The 22,703-nt window shown below is 39.2% G+C and overlaps 1 protein-coding gene across 3 annotated transcripts; it reads left to right on the top strand.

Moving 5' to 3' along the window:
• The first annotated feature begins 1,289 nt into the window (after positions 1 to 1,289).
• On the top strand, positions 1,290 to 5,396 carry LOC126727358 (G-type lectin S-receptor-like serine/threonine-protein kinase At1g11330). Of its 3 annotated transcripts, none has more exons than XM_050432972.1 (8): positions 1,290 to 1,799; positions 2,811 to 2,918; positions 3,003 to 3,211; positions 3,280 to 3,490; positions 3,739 to 3,976; positions 4,069 to 4,219; positions 4,330 to 4,561; positions 5,005 to 5,396. In XM_050432972.1, the coding sequence occupies exons 1-8, from the start codon at positions 1,571 to 1,573 to the stop codon at positions 5,040 to 5,042; spliced, it is 1,416 nt and encodes a 471-aa protein (XP_050288929.1). In that variant the 5' UTR covers positions 1,290 to 1,570; the 3' UTR covers positions 5,043 to 5,396. The 3 variants fall into 3 exon arrangements, with proteins under 3 accessions (XP_050288929.1, XP_050288930.1, XP_050288928.1); XM_050432973.1 differs by lacking the exon at positions 5,005 to 5,396 and having other exon boundaries at positions 4,330 to 4,354; positions 4,393 to 4,543; XM_050432971.1 differs by lacking the exon at positions 5,005 to 5,396 and having other exon boundaries at positions 4,330 to 4,721.
• Positions 5,397 to 22,703: the final 17,307 nt, after the last annotated feature.

Below are 22,703 nucleotides of genomic sequence, written 5' to 3'. Positions count from 1 at the left end.
TTCTTCTTATGTCCTCCATGCTTAAAAAATTTCTGAAAAATTTCTAAAAAAGTTATAGATTAATAGTTATATTATCAATCAATTGTTTAAATTGCAATTTTTTGTAGTATAAAATTATACATAAAAAATAAAGTTATGGATCATATAGTAAATAATAACTTTTAATTGGCACAAAATTTGACTTATGTGTTAAAAGTATAAAAAACATGCAATTCAATAGTTTAATCAATATTTTTTTATTAGATGTGAATTTTGACAAACCACCGTTGGATTACATTTTCTTCTTATGTCCTCCATGTTTGAAAATTTTCTAAAAAAGTTATAGATTAATAGTTATGTCATCAATCAATTATTTAAATTGCAAGTTTTTGTAGTATAAAATTATACATAAAAAATAAGTTTATGGATCACATAGTAAATAACTTATAATTGGCACAAAATTTGACTTATGTGTTAAAAATATAAAAAACATGCAATTCAATAGTTAAATTTTCAAAATATGTAGCCATATTAATTTTTTAACGGAAGTTGTATCTTTAGACTATAACCAAATTTGTAGCCAAACTTTAGCCTTCTCCAAAACCCAAATGCAAAACCCGCAGAAGAAACTGTGGATGAAGAATAGGACTAAAAAAGAGGGAGAGAAAGCAAGAAGCAAATCTTTTCAACCCTTGAAAACTATCTTTGATATGGTGATATTTTTTTCTTGACTAAGAGAGTGAGGGGCCTACGGCTAAAACAGAGAGAAGAGAAGAGAAGAGAAGAGAAGGAGATGGCCGAAAGGCCCTTGTTCCTGCTTCCTATCTTCAGCCTTTTTCTTTCTTTTATTTTTTTCAGCTCGTTCTACACGCACAAAAAGAGACATTCACTTAAGGGTGGGAGTGGGTCTCTATCTTTTTTCTCTCTTTTGTCAGGGTCACTTGGGATGAGCTTGTCTGCCACTTTTTCCTTTTATTTTATTTTATGCTCAACAACCAAGGACGTTAACTGAGATAAGACAACAAATGAAACAAAAGTGAAAGACTGTTTGGAACACATCCAACAATCCCCCAGAATAGGAAAGACAAGTAACTCAAGAAGGCTCGCATAGGTTGGAATGGAAACTTGTTTTTGGGTATAATACTTCAATTGTGTTATTTATCTAATATATCGTCTACCAACTAAAGGGCTGGACTATGTTTCTCCTTCTGAAAAACTTTTTAACCTACATTGCGATTACTCAGACTAACGTGTTTTTGGATGTGAATGCTTTCTTTTCCTAAAACATAACAGACGCTAACTCGATTTTGTCCTGACTACGCAAGGAGATTTAGAGCTAATATATTGGGATAATGAGAAGGACGATTGGGAGGTCCGGTGGAAAGCTTTGAAGACTGAGTGCCATGTTTATGGTAAGTGTGGTGCATTTGGAAGCTGTGATTCACGGAATTCACCAATTTGCAGCTGTTTACGGGGGTTTGAGCCAAATAACACAATAGAATGGAGTAGAGGAAATTGGGCTAGTGGATGTGTGAGGAGGACGCCCCTGCAGCGTGGGAGGGTGAACAGTACTGGTGGTGAAGCCAGCAAAATGGATGGGCTTTTGAAACAGAAGATGATAAAGGTGCCAGACTTTGCAGATTGGTCAGCTGCTCATGAAGATGATTGCAGGCAGCAGTGTTTACAGAATTGTTCCTGTATAGCTTATGCATATGATGTTGGCACGGGGTGTATGCCATGGACTAGAAGCTTGATTGACACACTCCAATTCTCCAGCGGTGGAGTTGATCTTTACATTCGTGTTGCCTCTTCAGAACTTGGTGAGTTATTTTCTGTCCAAATTTATCTTAAGCTTCAAATCACATGTACTGCTTGTCCATTTGGTAAAAGACAATTTGTTTTACAAAAAGAGAAAAGAAAAGAAAACATATTTAGTAATCTCTTTTGTGTGAATTATGTCGGGGATAAAAAACATAAAACCAATAACCAAAAATCCCACCTCATGGTGAGAGCAAAATCTCAACCAATATTATTAATCAAGTTGGAGTTTTCCAAGGGTCAAGCTTCGAATTAGTGTTCAAGCATATTAGTGTGATAAAATTAATCTTTAATCGGTGTTAATCTTAGAATTTTTAGTTGCTTAGCATGTACATCACCAATGTACTCTTATAGGATAAGGTAAATAGCTATCCATTAATCTGGAAGGACATCATAAATTAATTGGAGTAGGAGTCCCGCAAAGGTATCGGGAGCTGGTCCCAACTGATTTTCAAACTGGTTGCCATCTGTCTATCTCGCGGGAGCAAATCTTAATTTCGCTTGAGCTCAAAGCCCTTATCAGCAGCAGCATTTTAAGCACATGAACCTCTATCCCATTACAGTAACCCCACAAAATACAATGCATTGAATTGAATTACATACAAATTTGGCGTGGAATTAAGCTAGGACCAATACAAGACTCAACATTTATAAATAATGGCGGAGAGCTATAATTAACACTAATCGTTTTGTCACGCAATTTCAGCATATACAACAAACTTCAAAAAATATAAGATTAACAACTTCAGCGCAATTAAATCTTCCAAACAACTTTTTGAAAGAAACCCAAATAATAGGCATGCTTCAATAGGTTACAATGGCCATGGAAGAAAATTCGCGCCCAAACTCGTCTCTCACCATTGTGTATTTTCTTAGTTACAACAGTCCAGTAACTTTGTTTATAAAGCCTTGAGAACTTGGGCCAAAAAGTAAGCTAATAAGCCCTCATAGCAATACTTTTTTTCTGATTTAAAAAGCCCAAAAATTAGTGTAATACTTTTTGCTGTTAACAGATAAAGAGGGAGATGTGAAAAAAATTATCGCAATCACAGTGGTAATAGGAACAGTTTCCATTTCAATCTGCACTTTAATATTGTGGAGGTGGATAGCTAAACATAAAGGTAATATTCTGACAAAAATTTACACAATGGGCTGGTAAGTTTTGCTACATATTAGAGATTTCTGACCATTGTTTTGGAAATCAGCAATGAAAAAGAAAGCAAAGGGAATCTTGTTGTTCAACAGAGAGGAAGCACACAAAAAATCCCCCAGTGAAAACATGCCTGGAGACAACCTGAACCAAGTTCAGGTCCAGGAGCTACCGTTATTCAATTTTGAGAAGCTGACGAGTGCAACAAACAACTTCCATCAATCTAACAAGCTTGGGCAGGGTGGTTTTGGTCCCGTATACAGGGTAACATTCTAGAGGATTTTTGTCTAATAAATTGAATATCTAGTTAATGATTAGATGTTTGTTTCTAGGGAAAATTGTCAGATGGACAAGAGGTTGCAGTGAAAAGACTCTCCAAAACTTCAGGACAAGGGTTAGAAGAATTTATGAATGAGATGGTAGTAATTTCTAAACTCCAACATCAGAATCTTGTTAGGCTCCTTGGCTGCTGTGTCGAAGGAGAAGAGAGGATGTTGATATATGAATACATGCCAAACAAAAGTCTAGATGCATTCCTCTTCGGTTAGTTAATTTTGATACCATTTTTTATTACAAAATGCTATACTTTTTTTAAAAAAATTTATTTTGTTGACAGAAATAGTGTATTGTAGACAATGGATCAATATTCTTTGTTGTGGTACTTCACTTGAAACAGTTTTTCGTTGACTTCCACCAAATGAACTTCGTTTGAAAACTTTGTGTTCACTCACCTTGTAAGTTTGATACTAACTTTTTTCTCTTGTTTCTTTACTTTTATTTAAATTCATTAGATCCACACAAAGAAAGATTGCTAGATTGGAGAAGACGCTTCAACATTATTGAAGGAATTGGTCGAGGTCTACTCTACCTTCATAGGGATTCGAGATTAAGGATTATTCATAGAGATCTAAAGGCAAGTAACATCTTGTTGGACAAAGAGCTAAATCCAAAAATATCAGATTTTTGTATGGCTCGGATTTTTGGAGGTAATGAAGACCAGGCCAATACTAATAGGGTCGTCAAAACTTAGTAAGTACCTTTTAATTTGGTTAATTCAATTAGATACTAATATTGATATGTGAGATGACAAGATTTGGTTGTTTTATGTTTTTTAAATTTAGTGGCTATATGTCTCCTGAATATGCAATGGAAGGGCGATTTTCAGAGAAATCAGATGTTTTCAGTTTTGGGGTTTTGTTACTAGAGATATTTAGTGGAAGAAGAAACTATAGCTTTAATAAGGATGAGCAGTCCCTAAGCCTTTTAGGATTTGTAAGCCATAGTTATCTCTCATTGCCTTATTTTAGAAAACCTCCAATGCTTGTTTCTTAAATGTTTTAGTATTGATGATGCAAATTTCTATCTTGTTTTCTTGTTTTTAGGCATGGAAATTGTGGAATGCAAACAACATTATGGCCTTAATCGACCCAATGATATCTGAACCATGCTTTGAAATGGAGATTTTGAGATGCATACATGTCGGCTTGTTATGTGTGCAAGATTTTGCCAAAGATAGGCCGAATGTTTCTGTTGTTATCTCCATGCTTAAAAGTGAGATTGTTGATCTTCCTCATCCAAAGCAGCCTGCATTTACTGAAAGGAAGATTGCCTTAGGTACAGACTCCTCTCAAAGCTGCTCTGTTAACAATGTAACTGTTACAATGGTTCAAGGTCGATAGCTAGCATGTTTTATTTACATAATCATGTGGTGGTTACATATGCATTTTAAACATTTCTGGAGAGTTTTAATAAAGTATGAATAATGATTCCTCTATTCCCTCTTTAATGTCCATGATTAGCTCAATCTAAGAAGTCTTCTTGGTACACTTAAGGATGATTTACCCCTTTTAACAAAAAAATTTCGATGTATTAGGGGTTAGTATCCATTCCAAAAATTGCTATATAATGTGGCACATACCAATAACAAATGAATTTTCATATTACGAAATAGACAGCATAGCTGAGAGCATGGTATTCACTTTTTAAACCTAAATCAGTTGAAGGTCTTGGCCTTTGAAGAATTGATGATCTATATAAAGCCTCGATCTCTAATGCAGATAATCATCTCCTGAAATCCAAATATCACCAAGATTGAAGAAATCAACTGCTGCAATCTGGAAGGGAATTCAATTCCATTGCTTAACAAGGGTCAAATACCAATCCCAGAAATTAGCCAAGTAGTAGACCTCATCCTCTCTAGTTCAAAGCAATGGAAAAATGGTCTTCTTTCCAAATATTTTTGAGTCCAATTAGCCATCCACATTCAAAATGTCTAATAATAAAAGAGTCAATGTAAACATTTTCACATCTTCCTTCAAGCCGCAGCTAAGGCTGCCTTACTCGTAGTGAAGGTGATACCAAAATTGTAATTGATGTTGATATCAGGCCCATCTCGTGTTCAGACTGGTCCATTCGAGCGCTCATTTAATGGTCTAGCCCACAATTGGGAAGTGTAAGTGTGTAACCCATATAAAAAATTTATTCTCATTTACACACACACACACACAAATGTAATATATTTATACCTTTTTTTTTTATATGGACAAAAGTTAGGCAAAATACTTTAGGTGCTATTCTTTAAGTTCCCATCTTAAAATTCAGTCATTTGGCTACTTAATTAAAAAATACACTTCTATCTCATGAGTAAAAATTTACACGGCAGAATCTTAAAAAGAGAACCTAAGGAACAGTACATAAGTATTGTATCTAAGTCTTGCCCTTATTTTTATTTGGGAAATGCTAATGGATGCCCTTAGGGCAATGATTAATAATCCATTTAAAGAAAGTTTTATGGGAGAAAAAAAAATTAATGTTTTGACAGCTTTTTTCCATTTTCCATAAAAGTGATGTCAAAACTTACCTAAAATGGATTATTAGCCATTACCCTAAGGGTATCCGTTAGCATGACGCTTTTTGTTATATCATTCATTGTGATTTTATGAACTTGGCAAAATAAAAATTTATGGTTGCGACTTTTTAGTTTCTTTAATTAAATGGTTTTATATTCTGCAAGATTGGAAATTGTTTAATTTTATTTATATATTTTATTTGTTAAGAGGCTTATAGTCCAATAGAGTTACTTTGTTTCTCGTTAAAAGGGAAAAAAAGCTACTTTACTATAGACCAAAGACTTGGTTCTTTTTTCTTTTCTTTTTTTTTTTCTTTTTTTTTCTCTGTTTTTTGTCAAGAGAAATGTAAATTAGATTTTGATCGTGTGGTAAAATATATTGAGTTAAAAGTAAAATGCTGATATTGCAAACTTGTATGGGACAGTGTAAACCATAGAGTTTACACCATATCCTTATAAAATTTGCTCTCTTAAAAGAAATGTGATTCTATTCTAGCATCTTATCTAGTATAAATAGTGAGTGATATTCTCTTCTTAATTTAGTCTATAGCCTTATAGTTCAATATAACTATTTTATTCTTGTTATATAGTGAATTTAATTTACCACTGCATATCTTTGGTGCTTGGTCACTCTATAAGTATAAGTGCTTATGGGGTCTGGGAGGCAAGGGTCGGAGTTTGAGTCTCTAGGAGGGAGATTCACACACATATACATTTAAATTAGGCTAGAGTAGAATTTCTATCTTGTATAAAAAAATAATTTTAAAATCATTCTCCTCCACTTGTTAGGGAAAAAAAAATCTCCTTAATTTCCACCGTAGTCCCTACTCTTCAAGTCTTTATTCAACCGTCTTTTTTTAATTTGCCACCAGAAGAGAATGAGATATAAGCAATTTCTATTCAATACTAGGTACGAAGACTTGACTTATGATGGCGGTGTTAGTTAAATTCACGAGTCTGGAGTAGCATTTTCTTAGAAAACAACCTTTTGGAAAGGGAAATGTCTATTATATACATGTCATTTTTGCACATAAATCACGATTTCTAACTATTGTTACTAAGAACAATAATTAATAAATAAATAATCTTCAAACTATCATATAAAAATAACAATTCACATATATTAAAATTTACCATAAAATTAGAGAACAGTGGAAATATATTACCTCAATGATATATACTTTAAAGTAGTCTCATAACACGAGAATAATTTACCGTCAATTCATAAGTTTTTAGATGGCAAAGTTGAGAAATAGACCATGTTATTGACTTGAAACGATACACACTGTCTATGAGATTTTTGGTATAGTAAACTAACAACATTGTGCTTGCTGCCAACAGAGATAAACAGAGGTCCAACAAAGGCTGAAATGAATTATGGTAAAATTGAATAGTCTTATAAATTGTCAAGGGTCAGAAGTGTGGGAGACTCAACTAAAAAAAACCCACTCAAAATAAATAAAAACACACAATAGATGAATGAAACAATTCCAATAAACATAGTAAATCGCCACACACTTTCTCAATATTTAAATTACAAATCACTCCAAGTAAATGACTTTAAAGCCTGCTATCCAAACCTTCAATTGCAACAAGGACCAATTCTAAAATATTCTGTGGCTGCGCCTCCACAAATGATTGTAAGAGTATATCATTAAAGACCTATTTCGAGTGAGAGACATACATAATCTTAAAGCACACTGTAACAATTCACATGTCATTGTTAATAATTCAATACATATCTTCTATTATTATAGAAGATGAAGTTCTTTTTGCGCTAGAGGCTAGAGCTCGTCGGCTTGAAATTTTAGTTTCTTTCAGCAACTTCCTCTTACTTCTAATATCCGTAGTTGTCAAAATGTAAATTGTATAGTGTATCATAAGATTCACAAGCACTTAATAATAAAAATTATAGAAATACTTTTTTCCCCTCAATACGATATGTATACTTACAACTTTTTTTTTTTTTTTTTTTTCCCTAAAGAGTAAAAGCCACCATATCCTAAAGCCTATCATTATATTTTCAGTTACAGAAAAACAATTTCTTTCATTTCAATCAATAAAAAAAGAATAATAATAATAAGAAAAAAAGAAGGAAGAAAGCTGAGGATTTTGATAGAGTAAGGGTGAGGAGAACAGTCGGAGTCGTCGTCCAAGGCTTGATGTTCTAACAGGACAATTTGTAACTCGTTCAGAGAGCTGGTTTAGCAAAAATAAAAAAATAAAATAAAATAAAAAAAAGCTGCCGCAAAAGAACAAAGAAGGAAAAAAATGGAAAGAAGTTCGATATTTTTGTCGAATTATCAAAAATTTATCGTTTTGGGACTTTTCTTCTATCGTTTTCTTGTTTATTTTTCTCCATGGTGTCCTTTTTTAATTATATTTTGTTAAAGTTTAAAACTTGAATATGAAAAAAATCTAAGTGTTTAATATATAAATGGAAGGAAAAAGAACTGGAATGCAGCATGACAGGATATTTTCTCAAAGATCCTATGGAAATGCCAAGCCTATAACATGCCGAACCTAAAACAAAAAATGTGGCTATCAAGTAAATAAAATAAAATAAATTTGGCTATTAGGGTCTGTGTTTATTAGTGTTGTTTAAACAACAATTTTTGTTAATACAACTAGGGGCGGCTTGATGCATTTGGGGGCCTTAGGCAAAAATTGATCATCTTATTTTAGATGCAAAATTACTACTAATAATTAACATGAATTATGTAGAATTTTTTCCTTTTTTAGAAATTTTATAGAAAAAAAAAAATTTGACAAAATTTTTCATACTTGTTGATGTAGTAGATTGATAGTGGTAAGTAAAACAATGGTGTTAGTGGTAGACTTAGATGAAAACTAGTAAAAATTTGCTAACTAAACTCTTATTGTTGTTCTTTTTTTTTTTTTTAGAAGTGCGACATTCACAATATTTTTTTACAACAAATCCTAGATTTTAAACTACTTTTTGTTTTCTATTTGAAAATATCACTATAATTACTTTTTTGCTATCAACAATGGGCTGTAACAACCTGTTACTTAACATTAGTTGTAAAAGTGTTATGAAAAATATTGTGAACGTTGCATTTTTCTCTATTTTTTATTTGTTTTTCATCTGATAAAAAAAATTATTTTATTTATTGATTATAAATAACCCTATTGGTTAAAATTTGGGGGCCTTTTTTTTACTTGGGACCTTAGGCGACCACATTTCTTACTCCACCATTCAGCCAGCCCTGAATACAACGTATATTTTCACAATACTTTTTCACCCATACATATTTCTATGTCATTTAAATAATGTTAGAAATACAAATGGGTCCTAAATCATTTTAATTGTGAACTTAATATTTTCTCCTCGGCAGATAGGGACAAGACCTTCAATTATCTTTAAGCATTTCCAAGTGCCACCAGCTTTTTAAAAGCATAGTTGAACAGTAAAAATAAGATGTATAGAAGTCAAGAAAAGTGAGCTTAATAATGGTAGATGACTCACACGGTGTGTCCCATTTCATCATTACACTGGGCAAAGCATTCTTCTTCGTTTTTTTCCTCCTTTTTTCGTTTGCTTTGTAAACTATTGAACATAATGAGGAGGAATCTTCCAACTAAAACACAAAAAAGCCAATAAACTAAAACCAAACAAAGATGAATTATCCGGTCCCACGAGAAAAAGCAATTCCAATGACGAAACTTCATAGTTCCTACAACTTTCCTTAACTCTCCAACTTTAACTATAATAGTTTTCCTTTTCAATTATTGTCTCTCTCAAACTGAGCACACAGAAAGTTTTTTTCTACCACCAAATCGTTCAAGCCTACTCGCATCCTCAAGGTCCTATCTCTTCTCTTACGCAATGTTTTGTGTGAATGCATATGAGCTTACACATAATTGAGAGGTGGCCATGTTTGATTTGACTCACAAACAAAACACATTTTCTCGGAGAAAAAATTTATAACACAAGCTATTTCACAATTTATTTTTTATAATTGTGATGTGGTAGAGTGTGAGTGGTGGAGAAAAAATGATGAGTTCATATGTAAGTGATAGATGAGTCCAAATCTTCTGTCTCATTTTTCCTGCTCCACTCTATACTCTACCAATAAATATTTGCCACATGTTCACCTAATTAATTAAATACTACTATTAATTAATAACTGTAGTATTAATAAGTTAATAATGATAGTATTTAATTAATTAGGTGAACACATGGCAAGTATTTATTGGTGGAGTATAGAGTGGAACAGGAAAAATGGAATAGAAGATTTGGACTCGTGATAGACAACTAGTCATAGTTATCATTTCAAAGTCGTGAGGAAAAAAAAGTTATGAAATAGTTTATGGTCCTAGATTAATTATTAGACTAATTTTGTGTTAAACTAGGCAATTAATTTGAGATGACTCAATTCATTATTTGTGTTAAGTTGGGTTGACTTGTCATTTTAATATAAACTCATGAACCCATATTTGTAGATGTCATTTTGTTTAAACACAATTTTGAATTTTAAAGATTTTTAAATAAAAAATTAAAAGAAAAGCACAAAGATGCACAACCCTAGTACATGGGAATACAAATCCTTGTCTCACCTTTTGTGTTCTACTTTATTGATTGCTTCTTTTGTTTTTTCTATTTCTATTTTGCATAAACCCATTGTTATTTGACTAAACACCCAACAAATAAATATTTACAATTCTGCTATTCTCAACAAATTAGTATTAAAGCTTTCGCTTTTACAATAGCGTAACCCTTGTTTCACTCTCTACATCAGTGACTGCATATATATATATATATATATATATATATATATATATATATATATATATATATATAGAGGATCCTCAAAACTAGGCTTAAAGAACCAATCAAAACCTAAATATTTTCTACTTTCTTTCAAATTAACCAAAAACAATATCTATAGGATCATCTATAGTCTGTTCCTTTGCCAGACGTAATTTTAAGCAACCTTTCAATGGAGTTCTTGGCCCATTTCAGGGTTCTTTTATTTAATTAAAGTTTTTTTTTTAATTTAGAGATAAATAATTATATAAAAAATTTATTAATTAAATTAAAAAAAATATCAAAATGGCATTGTTTTGGTGGGGCTAAAAATAGAGATAAACAGAGGTCTAACAGAGACTGAAATGAATTATGGTGAAATTGAATAGTATTATAAATTGTCATGTTAAGGGTCAGAAGTGTAGGAGATTACGCTAAAATAGTTTGGTGGAAAATCTTGTTCTTATATTAAATAAATAAGTGTTAGGACATATGTGATTCACTTGCTAGGAACATATGTCACTACTTTATGTAATTGGCTAATCCTTTGACAAAACGCATTTTACTTGTATTTAGATAGATCTAGAATGTGTTTAATACTTTAAGAAACTTTGTTTCAAAATCAAGTGTTGAAGCCATGCAAGTCTGTTCAAGATTCAAGCTGATGAAGAAGTGTCTGTCATTAAAGCTCGACAGCTAGCATCTATCGAGCTTAAGAAGCTGTTCCAGCCCCGTGGCTCGACAGCTACTCGACAGCAGCTCGACAGATAGGCATCTGTCGAGGATTATGAAAAACAAATTTTTAGTTCTGTTTTAATTCTAATCCGTGATTATGTGTTTGGACTTTCTTTTCTCACAACCCTAGACATATAAAAGGATTATTTTAAGGGCCGTCAAAGTGTTCACAAGTTGCACAAGTGTTGAGCAAAGTTTGTTCAAGCAAATTGTGACCGGAGACAGAGTTTTTCCCTAGTACATCTCTTTTGTGAAGAAGTTGTTGTGTTTGTGCACCGTCGGCTTTATTAATCAAGCATCTTCTTGATTTTCATCGTTTTGGATGAACTGAAGAACTTTGTAGCCAACAACCTTCTCTAGATGGTGATTGAAGTCGCGTACTAGGATCCGCGCAATTGGTTAATTACGTACTGGGAGCCGTGCATCAAAAGGAGAAATTGTCACTACAGAACACGTCCAATTGGGTATTGGGGTAAGGGTTCAACTGTAGGTTGGTATAAGGTATTGGGATTCCTTTACTTGTAACCGCTTGTTGTGATAATAGTGGAATTTCAGGAGTGATGACCTTAAAATCACCCGGTAGGGTTTTTGCCGTGTTAGTTTTCCCCATTCATAAACAAATCACCATGTCAATTTATTTTCTGCTGCACTTAGTTTAATTAGTGATTTGTTTGTGCTACCACGCGTTTGCATGTTAACTTGATTAATTAATAAACTTGGATAATTAATCAATTAATTTATCATAAGGGGTCAATACGTTTTTGGCCTATCAATAAGGATTCAAACTATAAAATATTATTATTGAGCTAAATTTTACTTGGGGCTCTAAACTCCCTCAAAATAGTCCATTTCATCAACTTGGTGACTTTGGTTCCATCACAACAACGAAAGAAAGAATTGTGCTCATAACAGGACAATTTGTAACTTATCACAAAAAAAAAATAAATAAATAAAGAGTTTTCATCTTGGAGTAATCACTTAATACTGAAAGTCAGCATTTGATTGCATTGCTCTCGCCTATTCAGAACATATCTTATTCAATGGATGTATGCTACATCTCTTTCATTCGACTCGACTATCCTCGACTTCATTTGTTTGGCATGATACGTTATTTCTTTACCTCTTTCCCACCATGGCTTGTTTGGATGGAGGGGGGAAAGAGGGGGAGTGGAGGGGAGTAAATTAGAATTAGTTAAAAATAAACTAATTTTGTGCTAAATCTACTCTACTCTACTCTAGTCTTCCTCCCCCCACCCCCCCCCCCCTCAATCCAAACAGACCATAAGAGTTTACAATGACCCAATCTCTAATAATTTAGTCATTATTTAACTTATGTTACAGTCATGTGAATGCATATGAGCTTACACATAATTGAGAGGTCGGAAAGGGTGGCCATGTTTGATTTGACTCACAACCAAACACATTTTTCTCGGAGAAAAAATTTAGAACACAAACTATTTCACATTTTTTCCCCACAATTGCGATAGGGTAGAGTGTAAGTGGTGGAGAAAAAATAATAAGTTAATATGTAAGTGATAAACAACTACTCATAGTTTATCGTTTTAGAGTTATGAGAAGAAAAAAAATGCTATGACATATTTTGTGATCCTAGATTAATTATTAGACTAATTTTGTGTTAACCTAGACAATTAATTTGAGATGACTCAATTCATCATTCGTGTTAAATTGGGTTGACTTGTCATTTTAATATAAACTCATTAACCCATATAAATACATGTCATTTTTATTAAATACAATTTTGAATTTTAAAGATTTTTTAAATTAAAAAAATTAAAAGAAAAGCGCAAAGATGCACAACCCTAGTACATGGGAATACAAAATCTTGTCTCACCTTTTGTGTTCTACTTTATTGATTTTTTTCCTTTTGCATCCTGCTTTATTTCTCTATTTTTTTCATCAATCATGGTATGTCACGTGTTTGATTTTTGTCCACTGTAAACTTTGGTTCTTTTATAAAGAGACTAAGAGAGTCGAATAAGTACATGATAAGTTATAATTGATAGAACATAAAATAGAAGACAGAAAAGTGGAATAGAGAATCTGTATTTGTTTACAATGTATGTCTCCTATCTCATACATTTTGGGTAACTAGAGGATGTCCCAAGTGATGCACATGTTCGTTATAAGTTATTTTATAATACTCATATGTGTTATAATGTTTGGAAAATCAATTTTGATTATTCATTATATGTCACTAAAATGATGAAGAAAAAATTGTAATACAATATATCCACATATATATTGTGGGGCCTGGCCCAAAACAATGGGCTACTTAAGCACAGGCCCGTCCGAAAAGCATCATGTCCGAGGAGAAGTCATAGCCAAAACGTTATTCAAGCCCAACTACGGTAAAGGAAACCTGTCCGAGGAGTAACCTCTCCTCGGGCGCTACGAAGTCCAGGCCAAAAGCTCGCCCCTACCACTGCCGCTCATCCTCCAAGCATATAAAAAGAATAAAACCCAAAATATCTCATGGAAAGCTGCTACCGCCACATTAAATGTGTCACAACCACCCTCTTGGCCGCATTAATGAGGAAAAGACCCCTGAACAGTACTGTCTTGGCCACTGCAACTCACAAAGGGATGATAAAGGTGTCTGATAAGACAGGTGCTCAAGTGGGGGCTTAGATGATCAACAAGTTTAAGGCTCAGATAAGAATAATAGAGCTATATAATGTAATAGAGCCCCTCAAAGAAGGGGACGGAAAAAACTGTATTCATCACTTAGGAAATGAAAGCTTCTGGGGAATATTCATTATGGTGTTTTTATCCTTGCAACAACCTTCTCCATACCTAAGTCCGACCAGGTTCACTGAGGCTAAGTTCTTTCACCCATCCTCTACAAACATTCATTGTGTGTTGCGCTTTGGGCCAGGTCTTAATCAAAAGGGTTTGGGCCAAGGAAATTCGTGTAACTACAATTGGCGCCGTCTGTGGGAAGAACTAGAGCATCAGCTAGCACAACGGTCGAAGTATGGTAGAACTAGGCCCGCACCAGGAGAATCCCCACAAGGCAAACTCCCAACAGACACAACTCGTTGAGTCCCAGAGGCAGAATAACCCCACCAACCCAGGCGGCAGGGGGAATCGTGAGGGAAGTGTGCATACTGTCCGGACGAGCCAGAGTCACACTCAGATAGGCAGTCACGTGTCCCAGAGGCGAAATAGTCATCAGGCCATGCAGCGGGAGATAGACGACCTGAAAAGGGAGTTACGACGTGTGCGGCGAAAACGGTCCCGCTCTGACTCAGACGAGTCTTCTAATGTGGAGGATGTGAGTTACCGACGGAGGTCGAGGACCCCCCCCAAGTGAGACTTTTTCCTACGAGAGGGAACCACGCCCTGTGCGGAAATATGAAAACCCGTCCAGCAAAGGTTCAGGGAACGATGTCATGAAGAAGGCGCTGGACCAGGTTTCGAGATCACCCTTCACATATAGAATTGAAGGGGCTAAGCTGCCTCGACGCTTCAACCAACCGGCGTTCGTCATCTATAATGGCCGAGCAGACCCGGTAGAGCACGTGAGCCAGTTTAACCAAAAAATGGCAATCTACTCCCAAAACGAAGCCCTGATGTGCAAGATCTTCCCATCCAGTTTGGGATCAATGGCGATGAGGTGGTTTAACAGCTTGAAGACAAATTCCATAGGCTCCTACAAGCAGCTCACTCAGGCTTTCTGCTCCCGTTTTATCACAAATACCAGAGTCCCGCGACCCCTTAGTTCATTATTATCCTTGTCTATGCACGAAGGGGAAACCCTGAAAGTGTACTCGGATAGATATTGGGAGGTGTATAATGACTTAGATGACAACCATGATGACGTTGCTATCAGCACGTTCAAAAGCGGCCTCCCCACCGAGCATGGCTTGAGGAAATCCCTCACGGGTAAACCAGTTACCGACGTTCATCAGCTGATGGATAGGATCGACAAGTACAAAAGGGTGGAGGAAGATCAGCTGCAAGGAAAGGGAAAGGAGAAGGTCATTCCCCCCAAAGCAAATGACTTTAAATCGGAACGGTATAACCCTAGCCAGCCGAGGAGAGATTTCTCGCGACAGGCTGGACAGAGTCACGGACAAACAGTGAATGCCGTGTTCAGGGAGCCAGTACAGCAGGTGCTGGAGAAAGTAAGAAACGAGCCCTACTTTAGATGGCCGGGGAAGATGGCCGGAGATCCGTCCAAGCGTAACCAGGACCTATACTGTCACTACCATCAGGATCATGGGCATACCACTGAGGATTGCAGGAATCTGTGGAATCACCTAGATCAGCTGGTCCGAGAAGGGAAGTTACGTCACCTTCTACACCCCTCAAGCGGACACCCCGGTCAAGCAATACCAGAGTCTCGAAGGGATGTGTCCTTAAGACCCCCTACTGGAACGATACATGTCATCCTCGCTGCACCAGGAAGAACTGGGCCACCCATCCCCAGAATATTGGCTGTGGATCGGCCCTACTCCGAGGACGGGCACAGGGAACCCAAAAGGCCGAAAAAGAGAAGCTCTCTGATACTGAGATTCTCGGACGAGGATAAGAAGGGAACTATTCAGCCTCACGACGACGCCTTGGTGGTTACGTTAAGAATTGGAGGCTTCGATGTGAGAAGGGTGTTAGTAGACTCAGGTAGTGCGGTAGAAATAATGTACCCTGATCTATACAAAGGGCTGAACCTCAAGCCGGAGGACTTGGCAGCTTATGATTCCCCTCTTCTCAGCTTCGAAGGGAGGATGGTTACACCGAAAGGGCAAATCCGGCTACCCGTGCAGACTGGGTCAGAGGTGGTGGAGGTAAATTTTATCGTGGTCGACGCTTACTCCCCCTATACCGCGATAGTTGCTAGGCCATGGATCCACGCCCTAGAAGCCGTGACCTCCACACTCCACTAAAAAGTAAAATACCCATCCAGAGGACAAGTAGAGGAGATCCGAGGAGATCAGGCCGTATCCAGGAAGTGTATGGTTGCCGCCATCCTACATCGGCCCGTTGCCGAGTCCTCGGTCCCACAGAACTCATAGCAACCAGCCTCCTCGGCAGGGCAAGGGGATGAGCCAGCCGAGGAGATCAGGTGTGAAAGTTTAGAAAAGATCGCTGTCAACGACGACCCGGACAAGTTTTTTCAGGTCGGCTCTGAGTTGCCTGCTCAAGAAAAAGAGGAACTGATCGAATTTCTCAGAAGAAATGTCGACGTGTTTGCGTGGGACGCCTATGACGCCCCAGGGGTTGATCCTGGTCTTATTTGTCACCACCTTAACGTCAACCCGTCTTCCACTCCAAAGAAACAGCCCCCCCGACGCCCTTCAAAGGAACACGCTAGCACCGTGAGAGACGAGGTTGCAAAACTGAAGAAAGCAGGGGCTATTAAAGAGGTCTTTTACCCCGAATGGTTGGCAAACACGGTGGTGGTAAAGAAGAAGACAGGTAAATGGAGGGTCTGCGTGGACTTCACGGACTTGAACAAGGCCTGCCCAAAGGACCCATTCCCCCTACCACGAATAGATAGGTTGGTGGATGCAACCGTGGGTCACCCTCGGATGAGCTTCCTGGACACCTTCCAGGGCTATCATCAGATCCCCCTTGCGCCAGAGGACCAGGAGAAGACGGCTTTCATGACGCCCATCGGAAACTACCACTATAAGGTGATGCCGTTTGGGCTAAAGAACGCAGGCTCAACATACCAAAGGATGATGACCCGGATGTTCGAATTACAACTGGGCAAGATCATTGAGGTTTACATAGACGATATGATTGTGAAGAGTAAAAGGGTGTCCGAGCACGTGAAAGACCTTGAAGAAATCTTCGCTATCCTAAGAGAACACCGGTTGCGGTTGAACGCTTCCAAATGTTCCTTCGGGGTTGGGTCGGGGAAATTTCTAGGGTACATGGTGACCCACAGGGGAATAGAAGTGAGCCCCGATCAAATCAAAGCAATAAACAGCCTACGAGCTCCTCGGAACCCGAAGGAAGTGCAGAAGCTTACTGGTATGATAGCAGCATTAAATCGGTTCATATCGCGGTCAGCAAATAGATGCCGACCTTTTTACCTCCTGATAAACAAATGGAAAGGGTTTGAATGGTCGGAGGACTGTGTTCGGGCTTTCCAGCAGCTTAAGGAATATCTGTCACGACCCCCCATCATGTCCAGTCCTGAGGCAGACGAGGTGTTGTTCGCGTACATCGCTGTAGCTCCCCATGCTGTAAGCCTGGTGCTTATACGGGATGATAATGGGGTGCAGCGACCAGTATACTATGTGAGCAAATCATTGCACGAAGCCGAGGTGCAATATTTACCTCTAGAAAAGGCAATTCTGGCGGTAGTACATGCCGCCCGGAAGCTCCCTCATTACTTTCAGGCGCATACGGTTGTCGTTCTAACCCAGCTTCCCCTTCGAGCAGTGCTTCGAAGCGCTGATTACACAGGAAGGATCGCCATGTGGAGTGCGCTTTTGGGAGCCTTTGACATTAAATATATGCCTAGATCCTCCATCAAAGGCCAGGTCCTCGTAGACCTGGTAGCGGAATTTGCTGAACCCTCAATAGAAACAATAAACGAGAAGAAAGACATGGATGGAAAACCGGTTGGTGTCATTTCGGCAGTGGGAGCCCTGCATTGGAAAGTCTACGTGGACGGCGCGGCCAACCAGAGAGGATCTGGAGTTGGGATAGTTCTAATATCACCAGACGGTGCCGCCATTGAAAAGTCGCTGAGGCTCGGATTTCCGGCTACGAACAATGAGGCCGAATACGAGGCCTTACTTCAAGGAATGACAATGGTTCAAAGGTTGGGCGGAAGAGAAGTAGAAGTATTCTCGGAATCCAGATTGGTTGTCGGACAAGTGATGGGTGAGCTGGAAGCCAGAGATGCTAGGATGCAAGAGTATCTAGGACAGGTCAAACGCCTACAGATGAGTTTTGAGTCATTCAATCTGACGCATGTTCCTCGAAGTGCAAACACTCATGCAGACTCGCTGGCCACCCTTGCCACGTCCTCGGCTCATAATCTGCCACGAATGATCCTGGTTGAAGATCTAGTTAAGGCGAGTCCCATCAGCGGAAACCCGGCCCAAGTCCACCAGGTCAGACAGAGTCCCAGCTGGATGGACCCCATAAAGAACTTCCTCCAGAATGATACCTTACCGGAAGAAAAATTAGAGGCCGAAAAGATACGTAGAAACGCTCCTCGGTTCTGGCTATTAGAAGACCACAAGCTATACCGGCGCTCCTATTCTGGACCGTACCTACTCTGCGTACATCCAGAAGAGTCCGAGTCTCTACTTGAAGAGTTACATGAGGGAATTTGTGGAAGTCACACTGGAGGAAGGTCGTTGGCACACAGGGCACTCACCCAAGGATACTGGTGGCCGAACATGCAAAGAGAGGCCCAAGAGTACGCTAAGAAGTGCGACCAGTGCCAAAGATTTGCCCCGAATATCCACCAACCCGGAGGGGTCCTTAACCCACTCTCTAGCCCATGGCCGTTCGCACAATGGGGACTTGATATTGTCGGACCATTCCCCAAAGCTGTGGGGAATAAGCGATACATAATAGTCGGAACTGATTACTTCACTAAATGGGTGGAAGCTGAACCCCTGGCCAACATTAGGGACGTGGATGCCCAGAAATTCATCTGGAAGAACATTATCACCCTCTTCGGGACCCCACGTACACTTGTTTCCGACAACGGTCTTCAGTTCGACAGTAAAAACTTTAGGGAGTATTGCCGTGAGTTGGGGATCATCAATCGATATTCCACCCCCGCATACCCCCAGGGGAATGGGCAAGCCGAGGCCGTGAACAAGGTCATCGTGAACGGGCTGAAGAAAAGACTGGATGAGGCGAAGGGGAGATGGGTAGAAGAGCTCCCGCACGTCTTGTGGACATATCGGACAACGCCGCGACGTTCAACCGGTGAAACCCCCTTTTCGATGACTTATGGGGCTGAGGTCGTGCTTCCAATCGAGAACAACTTCCCCACACTAAGGTCTAGCTCATTTACCCCAAACGGTAATGACGAGTTATTAGGAAGAAGTCTAGACCTAGCTGAGGAAAGAAGGGAAAAAGCCACGATTCATATGGCCTATTATCACCAGAAGCTGAGACAAGGGTATGATGCCAACGTTAAGCTGCGGCCTCTAGGTCCGGGTGATCTCGTGATGAGAAAGATTCTCGGCAGCGCGAAAAACCCCTCTTGGGGCAAGTTGGGGCCCAATTGGGAAGGACCGTACCGTGTCACATCCGTGGCCGGGATAGGCGCTTACTACCTAGAAGATCTGGATGAAAAAACTGTACCTCGACCATGGAATGTAAATAACCTCAGAAGATATTGTTATTAATGAAAATGGCTTCGCCCATGTTTTGTTTCGTGATTATCCTTCACCTGCTGATCTATCTACAACTATTCATAGTTTTAAACAGAACCTAAGTCCTGCATGGCCCCTCGGACCACAGACTTAGGGGAAATTATTACTCATGACCATTCATAGTTTTAAACAGAACCAAAGTCCTGCATGGATCCTCGGACCACAGACTTTGGGGAAATTATTACTCATGACAATTCATACAAGTTTTAAACAGAACCTAAGTCCTGCATGGCTCCTCGGACCACAGACTTAGGGGAAATTATTACTTATGGCAACTATTCATAGTTTTAAACAGAACCTAAGTCCTGCATGGCTCCTCGGACCACAGACTTAGGGGAAATTATTACTCATGACAATTCATACAAGTTTTAAACAGAACCTAAGTCCTGCATGGCTCCTCGGACCACAGACTTAGGGGAAATTATTACTTATGGCAACTATTCATAGTTTTAAACAGAACCTAAGTCCTGCATGGCTCCTCGGACCACAGACTTAGGGGAAATTATTACTCATGACCATTCATAGTTTTAAACAGAACCTAAGTCCTGCATGGCTCCTCAGACCACAGACTTAGGGGAAATTATTACTCATGACAATTCATACAAGTTTTAAACAGAACCTAAGTCTTGCATGGCTCCTCGGACCACAGACTTAGGGGAAATTATTACTTATGGCAACTATTCATAGTTTTAAACAGAACCTAAATCCTGCATGGCTCCTCGGACCACAGACTTAGGGGAAATTATTACTCATGACAATTCATACAAGTTTTAAACAGAACCTAAGTCCTGCATGGCTCCTCGGACCACAGACTTAGGGGAAATTATTACTTATGGCAACTATTCATAGTTTTAAACAGAACCTAAGTCCTGCATGGCTCCTTGGACCACAGACTTAGGGGAAATTATTACTCATGACAATTCATACAAGTTTTAAACAGAACCTAAGTCCTGCATGGCTCCTCGGACCACAGACTTAGGGGAAATTATTACTTATGACAACTATTCATAGTTTTAAACAGAACCTAAGTCCTGCATGGCTCCTCGGACCACAGACTTAGGGGAAATTATTACTCATGACAATTCATACAAGTTTTAAACAGAACCTAAGTCCTGCATGGCTTCTCGGACCACAGACTTAGGGGAAATTATTACTTATGGCAACTATTCATAGTTTTAAACAGAACCTAAGTCCTGCATGGCTCCTCGGACCACAGACTTAGGGGAAATTATTACTCATGACAATTCATACAAGTTTTAAACAGAATCTAAGTCCTGCATGGCTCCTCGGACCACAGACTTAGGGGAAATTATTACTTGACAATTTGGGAAACTATTACCTAAGGGAAATCATTTTTAGGCGCGCGCACAGTCTAGCACCGTTGCAACCCTCACTCAAATTCGCCACAACATCCTCTTCACCACGACCGTTTATATCGTTATCAGCGCTAAATAAAGGGATGGTGCTAACATAAATCTATAAAATGAAGGAAACATTCTATATTAATATTCTGAAACCAGTACAAAAAGAGAGGTCCTTACAAAAGAGTGCAAAAGCAGGACAACTCTCGTTCAAAAAAAAATATACATAGTAAAAACGAAGATGAAGAAAATACAAAAGTTAAAAAGCCAAAAAAAAAAAAAAAAAAAAAAAAAAAAAAAAAAAACCTAAGCCTTGGCAGGAGGGTCTTCTTTCTGCTCTGGCTGAGGAGGGGAAACCACGATGGCAAGGTCCGTAGCCGGATTCTTCGTGTTGTCAGGCACAGGGATGGCGTCAGGCACCGCCAGATCCTGCTCAGAAGCTGCTTGGGCGCCGTCAGGATTCACTCGGATCTCCTGAGGGTAGAAAACGTTCTCAGGCAACCTCAGAGCCGAATCAGCGGGAACTCCTGCAGCATCAAGAGCCTGAGCCCATGAGATACTGCAATAGTCCCTGCACACCTCAGGGATCTTCTCGGACAGCCTGGCCTCCGTTTCTTGGACCCCAAGCTGGCGAGCAGCATTCTTTTCAGCCTCCGCAGCCTCCCGGATCAGCTGAGCCTCCTCTCTAGCCCTCCGCAGCTCACTCTCGACTCTTTGCAGAGCGGTCTTGAGATCCACCACTGCCTGCTTCTCAGTGGCGAGGTTGAGCTGGGTCGAATACAGCTCTTTACGCTGATCCTCAGCCTGAGTCTCGGCACTCTTCAGACCAGCCTCAGCACTTTTGCGCCGTTTCTCCGACTCCTTGAACTTCTCAGTAAGCCCAAGGTGATCATGCTTGAGGGACCCCAAGGTTGTCTCCATCTCCGTCCGAGACTGAGCCTCAGCCTCAGCCCGACTCTGACTATCACGACAAAATTCCTCAGCCACAAATACCTGCTGAGTGATCTGCAAGCGAAATAAAATCAGCTCAGAGTTTAGCAGGGTTAAGTAAGTTAATCAAACAGTAAAAGAATTACTCATCATCGCAAGATCCCTTTTAAGGGATAGGAAAAGCTCCGGCTGAGAGAACCGCCTATAGGCCTCCATATCCCGAGGAAGCAGTAGGGGTTGCTCTAAGGCATCAGCCACGTACCCTGCTCGGCCCCGATTGTATTCTCGGATCGACGAGTTGTAGGGGATGGCAACCCCATCCAACTCCAACTTAGGGCTCCACGTACGCGGGGTAGCGCGCACCTCAGCGCGGTTCTCCTCGTCCTTGCTCTCAGAGGAGTTTGCCCTCTTACTCCTCTGTCCCTTGGCAGCCTTTTGTTGCTTAGTAGGCCGGGTAACCAGCTCGCCCTCTTTAGGGATGTCAGCCTGCCTCTTCTTTTTCAGGTCAGGGATAGCCTTGAGGCCAGGATCAGTAGGGACCTGAGGGGCGATTGGAGGTGGGTCCTGGGTTTGCGCTTTGGCAGGCGCCTTCGAAGACTGACCCTTGCCTCGGCTGGACATCAACTCTCTCAGAGATTTTCCCATATCACCTCCTTCTTCGTCCGAGGAGTCTTCCGAGCAGGTTATAATAATTGGACCAGCGACCACGGAGTTGCGGTCCTGCTCTCCTTCAGGA

The sequence above is a fragment of the Quercus robur genome, chromosome 5 (assembly GCF_932294415.1).
Source record: "Quercus robur chromosome 5, dhQueRobu3.1, whole genome shotgun sequence".
NCBI lineage: Eukaryota > Viridiplantae > Streptophyta > Magnoliopsida > Fagales > Fagaceae > Quercus > Quercus robur.
Note: the sequence above shows the minus strand (reverse complement) of the source record. Positions and strands in the feature narration are given on the sequence as shown.

What these genes read in the sequence shown, in the direction of transcription:
- LOC126727358 (XM_050432971.1), top strand. Translation starts at nt 1,571, where the DNA reads ATGGATGGGCTTTTGAAACAGAAGATGATAAAGGTGCCAGACTTTGCA. An exon ending in AATAGGGTCGTCAAAACTTA is followed by an intron (nt 3,977 to 4,068) that starts GTAAGTACCTTT and finishes TTTTAAATTTAG; the next exon opens with TGGCTATATGTCTCCTGAAT. An exon ending in CCCTAAGCCTTTTAGGATTT is followed by an intron (nt 4,220 to 4,329) that starts GTAAGCCATAGT and finishes TCTTGTTTTTAG; the next exon opens with GCATGGAAATTGTGGAATGC.